At 42.4% G+C, this 15037-nt stretch overlaps 1 protein-coding gene across 9 annotated transcripts in view; it reads right to left on the bottom strand.

Moving 5' to 3' along the window:
• The window catches only part of ABLIM1 (actin binding LIM protein 1), a 323249-nt gene that overhangs the window by 118858 nt on the left and 189354 nt on the right, over positions 1–15037 (bottom strand). For all 9 annotated transcript variants that reach the window (XM_065894021.1, XM_065894019.1, XM_065894018.1 and 6 more), the window contains one exon: positions 1007–1190. In XM_065894021.1, the coding sequence (XP_065750093.1) occupies positions 1007–1190 (184 nt within the window). The remainder of the gene's footprint in view (positions 1–1006; positions 1191–15037) is intronic.

Here is a 15037-nt window from a genome sequence, read left to right as displayed (position 1 = left end):
AATAAAACTTTATTTACAAAACAGGTATTGGGTCTAATTTGGCCCATGGGGCAGTTTGCTCTCCCTGGTTATAGAGCAAATGCAACTATTTTACACACCCACTCCCACACACTGATACTTCCAAATAAGCTTCATCTTTCCAAGTATTTATGCCATTTCCTCCCATGTTTCCATTGCTCAAAATGTCTCAAGATCTAGAGCTGCTTTCAGATTTGGTTTCAAGGCACTTAAAATCAGTCACATTATTTAGTGCAGGATATCACATATAAAGTTTCCTAAATAACTTATTTTTTGACTAAGCCTGATAACACACTAGGAAAATAAAAACATCTAAAGGTGCATCAGACAAAAATATTTTAAGACAAATGTATGATATCACGTATATGTGGAATCTAAAAAAAATGATACAAATGAACTTATTTACAAAACAGAAATAGACCCACAGACATAGAAAACAAATTTATGGTTACCGAGGGGGAGGGATAAATTAGGACTTAACAGATACAAACTACTATATGTAAAATAGATAAACAACAAGGTCCTACTGTATAGCACAGGGAACTATATTCAATATCGTGTAATAATCTATAATGGAAAAGAACATGAAAAAGATATATGTGTATATTTGTATAACTGAATCACCTTGCTGTACACCTGGAACTAACACAACACTGTAAATCAAACTGTACTTCAATAAAAAAATTTTTTTTTAAAGAAAAGATATTTTAAGACTAAGTACAACTCAAGGGACTTCCCTGGTGGTCCAGTGGTTAAGACTCAACACTCCCAATGCAGGGGGCCCGGGTTCAATCCCTGGTCGGGGAACTAGATCCCACATGCGGCAACTAAAAGATCCTATATGCCACAGCTAAGACCAGGCACAGCCAAAATAAATAAACACTAAAAAAAAAAAAAGAGAGACTAAGTACAACCCAAGACCAAAGCGCACATTCCAAGCTTTGACAGCAGAACCCAGCGCTTCTCTGTTGGGGAAAGCCACACTTACCTGCAGATCGTACAAGCAAAGCAGTTGGGATGGTAGGTCTTGCCCAGGGCGGTCACCACCTCTCCTTCCACAAACTCCCCGCAGCCATGGCAGCGCGTGCCATACATCCTCTGGTAGTCCAGGGTGCAGAGATACTCTCCGTTCTTTATGAAGAAGCCCCCTTGGGCCAGGTCACAGCCACACACTGTGGACAGACAAGTTCACATCTGGTCATCATCTGCCAAGCCGCTGGGCAGCAGTGCCTTCTACTGCATGCTGCTAACTTACTCTATGATCTCAGCAGTATGGGGTTTGGGAGGGGGGGACTGGTACAAAGAGCTATTTATTGTTGGGCTCTGATTCTCTCTTGCCTCCCTCCCCTTTTGCTTCCCTCCCCTTTGGGAACTATGCAATGTCTCCTGCAAGTAAAATCCATTGGCTAGGGCTCCACAGCTTCTGTGATACGTCTAAGATTCAGAGATAATCAGTCTTTGATGGAAAAATACCTTTGGTTCACGCGGTCTCAAATATGAACAAAACTGTCTCTTGCAGTGCTATTCAGGAAAGCACGGCTTGCCCACACAACTGCTTGGTTTGGACCAAAACTGTTACTGAGCTGAGTAATAAATTCCCACTACACCAAAAGCTGAAATGTCCAGTGTCTATTTTTTCACACTCTGGAAATACTTTCCCATAGTTCTAAACAATTCAGACGTTTAATTTTCTCTTTGTGCAGTAAATAGGATAAGTCCATTATTTATATATTACAGAGAGAGATAAAAATGAACAAGCAGAAGAGGAAAGAAAAGGGAACATGTCCAAGATAAAACTGTCATTCAGGACCTCAGCACACGCAAAAGAGGCTGCTTTGCTGTGTCTGGATTTTGGCGTCTCTTTCAAAACTGTGCAGCTGTGAATTACGGAGATGGCGCAAAAAAAAGCAGGTCCTGGGATTCCAGGTGTGCATGTTCAGGCAAGACCAGAGCAGGACTCAGCAACTGGTCCAAAAATAAAGCAAAGGCAGCCTCTGCGAGTAAAGATTTTCCACTGCCAAGTGACTGGGAAGCAACACCAAAGCTGGAAATCTCCATTCTTAACCTCTCTCTCCCCAAGTTGGGATGACACTTCAGGGCCTTGGGCAAAGAATCCAGGATTTGTCCTGATTATTCCTGCAAGCAGTTGGTATGGGCACTCAGCTGGGGTAGGGACGAGGTGAGTTCAGTCACTAAATTGCTCTCCTAAGGACCTACTGGAACACATGATAAGTTCCCATGACACATGAACACATCTAGATGAACTAGCGTTGAGCACAGTAAGATTCTGACGGCATCTTACCGCCCCACCCTCAGGTAGCAGTCTCTACTAACGGCAAACTACTAAAGACACTCAAGGTGACGCAGAACCTACAACAAGCTTTCCACTGTGGGTTCATCTGTCTTTGTTTAGATCAACACTCCACAGCTATGACCTCCTTCTTTGCAATTTATAATCAAGTAACCCAAGATGATGGCCTGAGTCCGTCATGCCTGAAAATGACCACCATATAACCCTACTGTGATCACATTACCTGCAAACCAGCTTGTTCATCACCTGCCGCCTCCCTAACCTGCCAGTCCCCCACTGCTCCCACACCTGCCTTTTCCTTACCAAATGGTCCTGTGGGTCGAGAGAACTCAAGTATGGACTAAGCCCACTCTACCTGCAAATTCCTTCAACAACAGTAACCACAATCCTGAGGGCCACAGGACACCTTAGAGATCTTTCTTCAATATTTTCCTATGTATTCTTTTTTATTTTCCCACAAGATGACAAAGCACTTCATGGCTAAGAGTCCTCAGCTTCATTTCTTTTGACTTGTCTTTAGGGACCTCCAACCATGGTATCTGATATAACACTGGGAACCAAGTTTTGAATTATTATAAATTGAATCCAGCCTCAAATTTGGCAAATTCCCACTGGTTTCACTCCTCAGTGGCATCAAGCAGTTCCATTGACTCAGTTGCTCTTCTAAACTTGGGTATTTCTCAAAACCATGAAAGGTAACAAAATAAGGCATTTGGACTGCTAATAATTCCCTTCAGTCTCTCTTCCAATCACCTAAGGTAGACAGAATGTAAAAATTCACAGATCCTTTATAAAAAGATCTGGTGGCAATAGGGCAATTATGGTAATACAGATTGTTGAGACAGCTTCAAAGCTAATTCTAAATATTTTAGAAATCCCTGTGTTCACTGCTTCCTTAGGGAACCTCTGCAGCCTCTCTAGTTCACATGGTTTTGTGAAGTTGACACATCCTGTCCTTTAATAATGAAGTCTTAGTTTATATGAACCTAATATAGCCTTAAAAAATGACTTTGTAATTACTGTTGAGAGATGCCAAACTAAAATCAAACTGTGCCCCTTTGAAATTTGATTATTTGATTTGGCTTAGTCCTTTTTTTTTTTTTTCGGTACTCAGGCCTCTCACTGTTGCGGCCTCTCCCGTTGTGGAGCACAGGCTCCGGACGCGCAGGCTCAGTGCCCGTGGCTCAAGGGCCCAGCCACTCAGCAGCATGTGGGATCCTCCCAGACCGGGGCACGAACCCGTGTCCCCTGCATCGGCAGGTGGACTCTCAACCACTGCACCGCCAGGGAAGCCCTGGCTTAGTCCTTAAATTCAAAGCAGTGGCCCAAATTGGCTTACCAAACTGTACCACTGTTTCTGGTGGTTTATACACAAGGAAACCAGTGTTTGAAAACGGACTCACAGAGGCAGGGGTCATGAAAGGCACACACAGCAAGCAGTGAGAGGGAACGTCTGTACTGCTCAGACCTAAGAGTACTTAACGTTATTACATTTCCCAAGACTGGACTAGTTGGGACGTAATCTCAGACTCTTCCCTCTCCAGGCTTTACTTGCCTGTTCCTCCTCTGACCAAAACTTCTCAGTCTCCTTGGCCAGACCCCTAAATGCAAGTAACTCCCATGGATGTCACCTCCTTCCTCTAGAATACAAGGCCTCCCTGGGAACAGGTCTCATCCACTCTCAGAGCTTCAACTATAACTTTATGTGAAGGATTCTCAAATCTATGTCTTTATCTGTGGGATAAAGCTGGGCAGCTGGCACACCTAACTCGAACACAGCATTGTCAAAACAAACTCTACCCTCTCAGCTTCTCTGCCATCTCTTCTGAAACATTCTGCTATTCCCACTTTTAATAAAATGGCAGCGCTATGCATTCTCCCACTCTCTCCCCAAGCTGGGCAGAGACGGCACACCTAACTCGAACACAGCCTTGTCAAAACAAACTCTACCCTCTCAGCTTCTCTGCCATCTCTTCTGAAACATTCTGCTATTCCCACTTTTAATAAAATGGCAGCGCTATGCATTCTCCCACTCTTACACCAAAATTTTCAACTGTCCACTAAATCCAATCCATTTTCCCAAGAAAACATTTCTTTGATCCATTTCCCTCCTCTGCCTTCTTGTCATCTTTACTCAGGTCCTGGCCTTCAGCATCACTTTCTTGTATTAAAACAGCCTTATTGTAACAGTTTGTGTACTGGCAAAAAAAAAACACCCCAAACCTGGGAACAACTCAAATTTCCATCAGCAGAGCAATAGTTGGATAAATTACGATATATCCAGTCTATGGAGTTTGTATTAAAAGGAATGGGTTAGGGCTTCCCTGGTGGCGCAGTGGTTGAGAGTCCGCCTGCCGATGCAGGGGACACAGGTTCATGCCCCGGTCCGGGAAGATCCCACATGCTGCGGAGCGGCTGGGTCCGTGAGCCATGGCTGTGGAGCCTACGCGTCCGGAGCCTGTGCTCCGCAGAGGGAGAGGCCACAACACCGAGAGGCCCACGTACCACCAAAAAAAAAGAATGGGTTAGATCAATGTCTGTAACCTAGAGGCCTGTCCAGGACATATTAAAAGAGAAAATTTCACAAAGAATTTTAATAATCCCTTTTTTAAAAAAGTCTACTTATGTTTTTATGAATGAGGAAAAGTGAGTTAAGACAAACATAGGGTTATTAAATGGGTTATCTCAGTAGGATGAAGAATTGTTAACTTTTTCTTCACATACCTATGGTCAGCTCACTTTTTAAAATTATTTAATTTTGCTCATACACACAACGTAAAATGGACCATCTTAACCATTTTTAAGTGTACAGTTCAGTGACATTTAGCACATTCACATAGTTGTGCAGTCACCACCCCCATGCATCCACAGGACATCTTTCATCTTGCAAAACTGAAACTCTGGACCCATAAAACAATAACTCCCCATTCTCCCTCCCTCCCCCCAGCCCCCGGCAACCGCCACTCTACTTGCTGTCTCCAAGAATTTGACTATTCTTGGTGCCTGTACAGGTAAAAGCTCACTTTAATAATCAGATGTTAAGGAAAATTATCCAAACCTTGTAAACAAGGTGAAGGAGAGAAGCGTGTTCCTCCAGTGTCATGCCGGAGTACAGCCCACACAGAATTATTTCATGACCCAGGGCACTGGATCTCTGTTTGACAAGCTCTTTACTACTAATTAAAAGCCTGGACTTTGAAAGTTAACCATAACTTGTAGATTCTTGTTCAGTAGATGTGCAGATGATTTCTGTCCAGATTTACTCTCCTGTTAGAGTGCTAACCAGTTTTGTATCTAACCCTGGCATCTTATCTCAACATCTTTTCTTGAATGCCTTTAAACCCATTCCTTTGGTTCTCCTTTGAACCAGCTTTACATTCTGCTAGTTCCTTCATTAATGAATTGACTAAATCTCTGGTACATGTTCATTCCATATTTGTATGAGAGTCAGGTATTTAACTTTTTGAAAACTACACTTTGACAAAGGAGTTACTCTTTTTAACCAAAAATATCTAAAGGTGAACATTTTAAAAATTAAAAAAAACTTTTGGTCTATTTTATATTAACAGCTTTGCTGAAAATACTTTTCACTGGTGGCGCAAAGTAAAACTTTCCCATCCAAATGATCACACAATCCCAATTTAAGGTCGAAATTCAGTAGAGGCTCTATTTAGGTTTTTAACTCTGGATGCTCCATTTGTCTTTGCTTTGGTTGAAAGTTAACAAATGCCCAGGGAAAAGCATAGATTCCTTTCATAAAAAAATAGAGCTGCTACTTGAGGACACAGGGAGGGGGAAGGGTAAGCTGGGACGAAGTGAGAGAGTGGCATGGACATATATAAACTAACAAATGTAAAATAGATAGCTGGTGGGAAGTAGCCGCATAGCACAGGGAGATCAGCTCAGTGCTTTGTGACCACCTAAAGGGGTGGGATGGGGAGGGTGGGAGGGAGACGCAAGAGGGAGGAGATATGGGGATGTATGTATATGTCTAGCTGATTCACTTTGTTATACAGCAGAAACTAACACACCATTGTAAAGCAATTATACTCCAATAAAGATGTTAAAAAAAAATAGAGCTGCCAGTGAAAGAGATTAATCAATTGCTTTGTTCTCATGATCAATTATTTAAAACATGTCCCACTCAAGGCCCCCCTGAATCTTGCCTGCTTTGCTAACACTAAAGCATGGCCACAAACAGTCATATGTCTTGTAGATGTTACACCCTTGAATTAATTCTCTGCAAACCAAGGAATTCCATTAACTAGTTAAGAAGGAATATGTACACTGAAGCAATTTTATATAAAAGTTGTGAAAATAGTAACAGCACATTTAAAAATCTTACATCTTTTAAAAAAAGTTAACAGGAGCTGCTTGTGTTGTAAAAATACCACAGAACAGGAGGGGAACAAAGTATGGAGGTGTCAAATAAGGGTGAAAACAGCATAGTATTCTAGCGGCATGAACAGGGTTGTAGTAGCAACTATTTCTTCAACTTTCTAAAAACAGCAGTTACTTTTTATGTTGCAACAAATTCATTTCAGAGACATTCCATCTGTCAACTAGTTCATACTGCCAGAAACTTAGGAGAATAGGTAATATTTAACACTCTGCCCAAAGGTTGCTTGGAGGTAAAATGCAAGAGACATTTTCTTCATCTAGATCAAGAGATTGAACATCTCTGCTGGTCTCACTGGTGTTTTAATCATTTCATCTTAGTGAGAGAGGGAGGGATGTCAAGCAAACATGATCAGTTTAGTTTTGAGCAACATAAGAATTCTAATTGGGGGCCTGGAGCCTTAGGTGGGTTCTTTCTTCTCTTTTCTAGGGCAGGTGCTGGTTTTGTGGTCTGGCACTCTGCCAGCTGGTCAGCCCATCACAGGGCATGAAGAGCCCTTCTGAACTTGCCCCAGGGAAATGAAGGCTTTTCATGGCAGGATCTGGGTTACACCGGCTCATCTCTGGCGATAAGGGCCATGTGCTTGCTTTCCTTCTTTCTTTCTTTCTTTTCCTTTCTTTCCTTCTTACTTTCATTCCTTCTTCCTTTCTTATTTTTTACATTATTTTTTCTTCCAGTTTTATTGAGATATAATTGACATACGGCACTGTACAAATTTAAGGTGTACAGCATAGTGACCTGACTTACATACATCATGAAATTATTATCACAATAAGTTTAGTGAACATCCATTACCTCATATAGATACAAAATGAAAGAAATAGAACTTTTTTTTCTTGTGATGAGAACTCTTAGGATTCACTCTTTTAACAACTTTCATATACAACACACAGCAGTGTTAACTATATTTACCATGTTGTACACTACATCACTAACACTTATTTATCTTATAACTGGGAGTTTGTACCTTTTTACTGCCTTCATCCAACTCCCCCTCACCCCACCCCCACCTCTGGTAACCACAAATCTGATCTCTTTCTCTATGAATATGTGTGTTTGTTTTTGAAGTACAATTGACCTACAACACTATTCTAGTCATTTATTTTTTTTAATAAATTAATTTTATTTATTTTTGGCTGCACTGGGCCTTCGCTGCTACACACAGGCTTCTCATTGCCATGGCTTCTCTTCTTGCAGAGCATGGGCTCTAGGCACGCAGGCTTCAGTAGTTGTGGCACATGGGCTCAGCAGTTGTGGCTTGCACGCTCTAGAGCACAGGCTCAGTAGCTGTGGCCCACGGGCTTAGTTGCTCCAGAATGTGGGATCTTCCCAGACCAGGGATCAAACCCATGTCCCCTGCATTGGCAGGTGGATTCTTAACCACTGCACCACCAGGGAAGCCCACTATGCTAGTTCTTGTAACTCAACTTAGTGATTTGATATTTCTATACATTTCAAAATGACCACCACAATAAGTCCAGTTACAATCTGTCACCACAGGAAGATATTACATAATTATTGACTATATTCCCCACACTATACATTCCATACTGGTGACTCATTTATTTTGCAGCTGGAAGTTTGCACCTCTTAATCTCCATCACCTATTTATCTTCTCCCCCTTCAACCCTCCCCCAAGCATCCACCTATTTGTTCTCTGTATCTATGACTCTGTTTCTGTTTTGTTATTTGCCATTTGTTCATTTGTTTTGTTTTTAGATTCCACACAAAAGTGAAATCATACAGTATTTGTCTTTCTCTGTCTGACTTATTTCACTTAGCATAACGCCCTCTAGTCCCATCCATGTTGTCGCAAATGGCAAGATTTCATTCTCTTTTATGGCTGAGTAATATTCCGTTGTGTATATACATCACCTCTTTTTTATCCATTCATCCATTGATGGGCATTTCGGTTGCATCTATACTTTGGCTACTGTAAATAATGCTGCAATGAGCATAGGGGTGCATGTGTCCTTTCTTTTTTTAAATTGAAGTATAGTTGATTTACAGTGTTGTGTTAATTGTGGCTGTACAGCAAAGTGATTCAGTTATGGGTGCAGGTATCTTTTCTAATTAGTGTTTTTGTTTCCTTCAGATAGATATCCAGGAGTGGGATTGCTGGATCATATGGTAGATCTGTTTTTAGTTTTCTGAGGAACCTCCATACTGTTTTCCATAGTGGTCACACCAATTTACATTCCCGTCAACAGCATATGAGGGTTCCCTTTTTTCCACACCCTAAAAGGGCTATGTGCTCTAGAGGTTCTGCTTTACAGGTGAAACCCTGTTCTACCCGGCCTGGGCCAGCACTAGCCCCGCCTCCTCTTAGGCTGCCATGTGCAGAAGCAGGGCTGGGACGGACGCAGGGTATGCAACTCTCAAACACTTCATGGGTGGATCTGCACTGTGAATATCACATACTTCCCATCCTTTTCATCCATCCTCTACTCCAACTAAATTTTAAAAGAATTTTATTTCATCCAAGATGTTATTCTATTCATTTCCTCAAACCCTTTTTTCACAGAAAATACAAAGGTAGACTTTGACATAGCATCTTCCCAAACCACTCCCAATTCTATTACAGTGTGGGGTCTCACTGAATCAGATTCTGCTCTGAAATCCAGAGCAGTGTGTTTGAAAGTACCATACACTGTAGCTCCAAAGTACTACATGCTGTCGCCCAGAGTTCAAAATAGCTGAACAGAGACTCATAAACAATAATAAGAAGGGGCAGCTTCCACTAAAAATAACCATTAGCTAATGCATCACCCTGGAAGCAAACACTAAGCCTCAAAACCATATTTAAATAGTTTTCACCTTAACTTCTAAATGCTCATCGAAATCAATGATCATTTCTGGGAAAGAAGATAGTTAGAAGTCCAACCAGATGGCAAAATGAGACCCCAAAGTCAGGCATTTGAGGGGCTGTATTAATTCCAAGTTTGAATTTACAATAATAACTAAAGAGACTTGGCTGAAAAGGAAACATTTAGGAACCTCTTTTATTAATAAAATCTTCAACTACAAAGTAAGTTTGTTTTTAATGCTTGTTGGGGATTAATTATGTTAATCCACATTAATTATAACCAGCTCAAATAACAAAGACATCACCCAGAATAGTATCTCTCACTCAGTGTACTGTTTTGTTTTGGTTTTGGCCCATAACCCAAAACAAGTATTAAAGTCTTCTCTGATAGCATAGATTACTTAATAATTAGGAAAGATCATGCATAAATGCTGAAAATGTGCACAAGGAAGAAATGAAAGGCTGGCCAGACTTAATAGGACCTTGCTTATCCCAGGTAAGCCTACCTCAGACTAGGCCACCCACTGGAATTTTGGGCCCACAGGTAAATTTTAAGATCTATATTCTCTCCTCTCCCTTTCCCTTTTTCAGTCCCCAGAAAGAGCTCAGTCATGTATCTTTGCCTTTTATGAACTCCCAGACACTAAGGACAGAGCCTCCATGAGAATTGTATGTGTATCTATAAGCTGACCCTGCAGAAGACAGATAAAGACACAGATGCATAGCCATTTTTACCAGCAACCACAAAAAAGCAGTTAGCATGGGGTCTATTAACCCTCTTAATGGGCTCTTTTTCTCTGGTTTCTCCCACCCAATCTACCCTGCACACCTCCTCCCAAGTATTATGGTAAAAGACCTCCTCCTTCACTCTGCAAACACGTTGACCTTGCATCTAAGGCCCTGGCATCTACCAAACATTCATCTGACTCTTCTTGATCATCAGTGCTTTATTCCAGTCAAACTGACCCCTCCCATCCCCCTGCCGGATAGACACCTCCTCCACCTCCTGCCAACACCCAAACCAAGCCCAGCCAGCCTCCCAGGCCCCATTCAGGTTTGACCTTGTGATGAAGCTGATGGCTTCTTCCAGTCCCCTCTGGCTCTGCTTTCTCTGGGCTCAGAACAATTATTAACGTTTGACTCTTAATATATGTTATCTTGTACCTTATACTGCCATTGAGATTTTCTCCTTATCTCAGTTGCAAGCTTACTGAAGGCAAATACCACTTCTTATGCTGTTTTATATCTTCCATGATACTTAGAGAGATGGAAACTTATTGTCCCTTTCCTCCTATTTCATATTGCTTTAAACCAGGACAGTGTGGGCAGAACCAAGTTGCCCTGGCACAGCATAAAGAAAGAGCCAGTAATCCTGTCTTTGCTTCTGCAAGTACCAAATTGGCATCAAAATAGTGGTGCCAAGGTAGTAACTCCACCTTCTCTCAAATTCTTGAGTCTTTTAAGACTCTGAATTTCCTTCACAACTGAAATTGACTGTAACTCAACAACTCAAGAGACCATTTCAATTCACATGTGCTATGTGTAGGGTCACACTACAGCTCTGCTTTGTGCTCACAATACCAAGAAGGTCCTGATTACAGAGAATAAGACTGTGACTGGTTATGTGCTCCATAATTTAAGGTGCATGAAAAGAAACGAGAATGGGATCACAGAGTAGCAACAGGAGTAATTAAAGGGCTGGGAGAGAACAGCTAAGGAAAAAAAAAAGGTAAATGGAATTGGGATTAGACCAAAGAAAAGAGGTCAGGGTAATTATGGTCTTTAAGTGTATGGTGGGTTATTTTAAGGAAATCAATAATCAGCTCTTTTCCATCTAAAGGACAAACTGGGGAAACATTTGCTTTACATGTACCAAGAGATCTAGGTTAGATAAGCTTATAGCTATAACCATAGAGGTGATTACAAATGAGACCAGGCTCTTGAAAGAGGCTATACTATATCTATGGTTAGAAAATATTTATGACAGAATAAATGGCCTTTCCATTCAGGATAGAAGAGCACTTACCCTTTTCGGTATGGACAATGTGATAATGTTACTTTCTTGACCCATACAGCTAGATCAAATCACAGAGATTACATTGCAATGAAAAAAGCATCAAATTTATCATTTTATCAGCACCTAAAGTACCATTTTGGAAATGAGATATAAACATGAAGAGTTAGTTCTTATAGTGTTAGACCCAAGCGGTCTACGAGGGATTCCAACTCGCCCAAGAACCGCCAAGAGTCGAGAGCCGCTGCAACATGCAAGAGGTTTATTAGGAGCCGATGCACCGGGGTTCCCTGAACCTCACGCAGGAGGCCGATGGGGAACCCCTAAAAGCGGAATCACATACTTTTTATAGGTTTATTTACTCATAGGGCGGGTATATTCTCACAATGATTGGGTAAATGTGGTGACGTTTGAATTCATTGGCTTAGGAACTTTTGTCCCACCTTCTGGCCGTTATAGTTGTCTGTTCATTGTGGCGGTTAGGGCGTATACCTGTTACGGGCAACTGGAAAATTACCCGCTGTCTGGCAAGTCCCCGTCAACTGAAAAACTCCAAGAATTGGTTTCGATAGGGAGAAGGAGTGGCGCACGATAGGGAGAAGAATTGGTTTACGGGAACAAGTGAGGGGGTGGAAAGTCCCTAAAGGCCCCACATTCCCCCCCTTTTTTTTTTTGTAACTAATTTCAATCATGGAATTTCAGTTTCTTTTTGCGAGTTTTGGTATTGTTGCCTTAGCATTAAAACTTGTACCGTACTAATGCGTTCTCTAATAAAGGCTATCAGGCGATTCAGAATGTATGGTCCAAAAGTTAAGAGCAACAATAAAATAATGAGGGGCCCTAACAAGGTGGAAACTAAAGTAGTAAGCCAGGGAGATTTATCAAACCATGATTGAAACCATCCTTTTTGATTTTCCCTTTCCTGTTGTCTTTTGTCCAGGCGCTCCCTAAGTTTGTCCATAGTTTTGGTAATAGCCCCAGAATGATCAATATAAAAACAGCATTCTTCTTTTAGTGCAGCACATAGTCCGCCCTCCTTAAGGAACAGCAGATCTAATCCCCTCCTGTTTTGCATTACCACCTCTGAAAGCGAGGTGAGGGATTCTTTTAACTGAGTTATGGAACTTTTTAACGCCCGGAGGTCAACATCTACAGCTTGCCTTAAGGCATCATAATAGTGGGGTTGTTGGATGAGGGCTGTTGTACCCGTTCCTACCCCGGCTGCCATTTCTAGTCCTAGGAGTACAGCCAGGGTGAGTGTTATGGGTTCCCTCTTAAACCTTCCTCTGCCCTCATATTTATCTAGAAAGGATGAATCTGAATGATAAATGAGTCTGGGGACCAGCTGAACTAACACACAAAAATCGGTTGAAGCTTTAAGGACCTCTAAAGAAATGCAGGGGGTCAATCCTGTGTTACATGCCCACCATCCATCCGGAGGAGGGAGGAGATACCCTGAGCCCTGTGGGAGGCTTAAATTGGCACAAAGATGTCGGTGGGACGAGGGGGGCGTTCCTACACATGTACCGTTTCCTAATACTGAGGCCAGGGTCAATTTACTATTTCCTTCTTGTTTTCATCGACATTGATCTGGAGTGTTAACATTATTATAATTAGAATTATATCCTATAGCATCATAATAAGGGGGAGGAGCAGCATAGCAAAGCCAACATGATTTGGTAGCCTCCGGGTTTGTGGCATTTAAAACCTCAAAAGCCGCCTGGACCAATGAGAGCATTCGGTCCCGGGGGGTCTTGGGCTTGATTGTCATTCCTTTTGGCTCAAAAGTTTGGTTTTTTATCTCTGGTAACGCTGTGGGAGGGGCCAAAGGTAGCAAAGAGTGCCCTATCTCAGGGTTGGGGCTTATAGGAACTGGAGTAGGGGTTTCAATTTTTAGTTTGATGGTCATTAGTAATCCATCATCATATCCTTCTTTATAAAACCTGATTCCCCATGAATGGCCATTTATCCAATTTTTATCTTTTTTTCCTGGTTCACTAAAAGAAATCTTACGGGGATGGCACCATTTAGTACATTCAGGCCTATAAGTTAAGGGGTTGGTTGGGTGTGTATAATTGGCTGTCACCTTAATAAAGTCCCAGCCAGAGGTGGGCTTCCAATAGGTGTCTCCTGTGGTTTCATATCCCCAGCTTTTGCAATAAAAGTTTTCAGTTCCTCCATATTTATAATTAAGGGACCTGTGGCGATGGAACCCGGGGCATATGTAGAAAGCAGGAGCTCTGAGCCCAGTCCTCCGAATCCCGTTTTTGCAACCCTTTCCGGAGGAATCAGCTCTAGTTGATAAAATTTTTGGAACATTATGTTGATCATAATAGTCTTCTAAATCCCAACCGGGAGCACCTATGGCCAGTTTACAAACATCAGGAAAAAAGGTTTGGCCACCAGGTCCATGGGGGAGCGATATTGCTAACAGACCATATTACATCTCCAGTCTGGGAAATTACCTGCCAGGTTAAACGCTGGGGCAGGTGAGGACTAAAATTACTCACAGTCAGTAGGGGTAACAAAGTTAAAGTTATAAATCTGATGATCGCAGAAGCTTGAGCTTGAGCGGGTTGCTGGTCTTTTGGGCTCGCCATTCCGATGTTGCAGATGCTGGTGCGGCCTTCACGTGTGAAGCGTGGATCCACGCAGCGATGCCGTCTACCTTTATAGCCGTGGGGGTGGTGAGCAGGACGATGTATGGTCCTTTCCACCGAGGCTCTAGAGTCTGGGTTCGGTGCCGACGGACGTACACGGAATCTCCGACTTGGAAGGGATGAGCCTCTGCTGGTGTTCCTGGTCGGTAAGCCTCTGCCAGCTGGGACCACACCTCCTTTTGGACCAACTGGAGTCCCAACAGCCTAGCATATAAGTCAGTGTTATTCTGGCAGTCAGGACTTAATTTCTCCCTTAGCGTAAAAAGAGGAGGTGGGGCCCCGTATAGTATTTCAAATGGAGTAAGATAATAGCAGGAGGGGGTATTTCTAGCCCGGAACAGGGCTAAGGGAAGGAGCACCGTCCAATCTGTACCGCCAGTCTCTATGGACAATTTAGTTAGGGTCTCTTTTAGAGTTCTATTCATTCTCTCTACCTGTCCTGAACTCTGGGGTCTATAGGCACAATGTAATTTCCAATCAGTCTCCAGGTATTTGGCCACACCCTGACTTACCTGGGCGACGAAGGCGGGACCATTATCTGATCCTATTACCTTTGGTGCCCCGAACCGGGGGAAAATTTCTTCTAAGATCTTTTTGGCCACCACAGTAGCTGTCTCCTTCTTCGTCGGGAAAGCTTCTACCCATCCTGAGAAGGTATCTATAAAAACTAGAAGATACCTGTTACCGTACCTTCCAGGGCATATTTCAGTGAAGTCGACCTCCCAATAGGCTCCTGGGCGGTCTCCTCTGAGCCTTTTTCCGACCTCAAGTTTTCCTTTATGGGAGTTTACCTGTTGGCATGGAATGCACTCTCGTGCAATCTGCTCAG

Source organism: Phocoena phocoena, chromosome 16 (assembly GCF_963924675.1).
Source record: "Phocoena phocoena chromosome 16, mPhoPho1.1, whole genome shotgun sequence".
NCBI classification, from domain to species: domain Eukaryota; kingdom Metazoa; phylum Chordata; class Mammalia; order Artiodactyla; family Phocoenidae; genus Phocoena; species Phocoena phocoena.
Note: the sequence above shows the minus strand (reverse complement) of the source record. Positions and strands in the feature narration are given on the sequence as shown.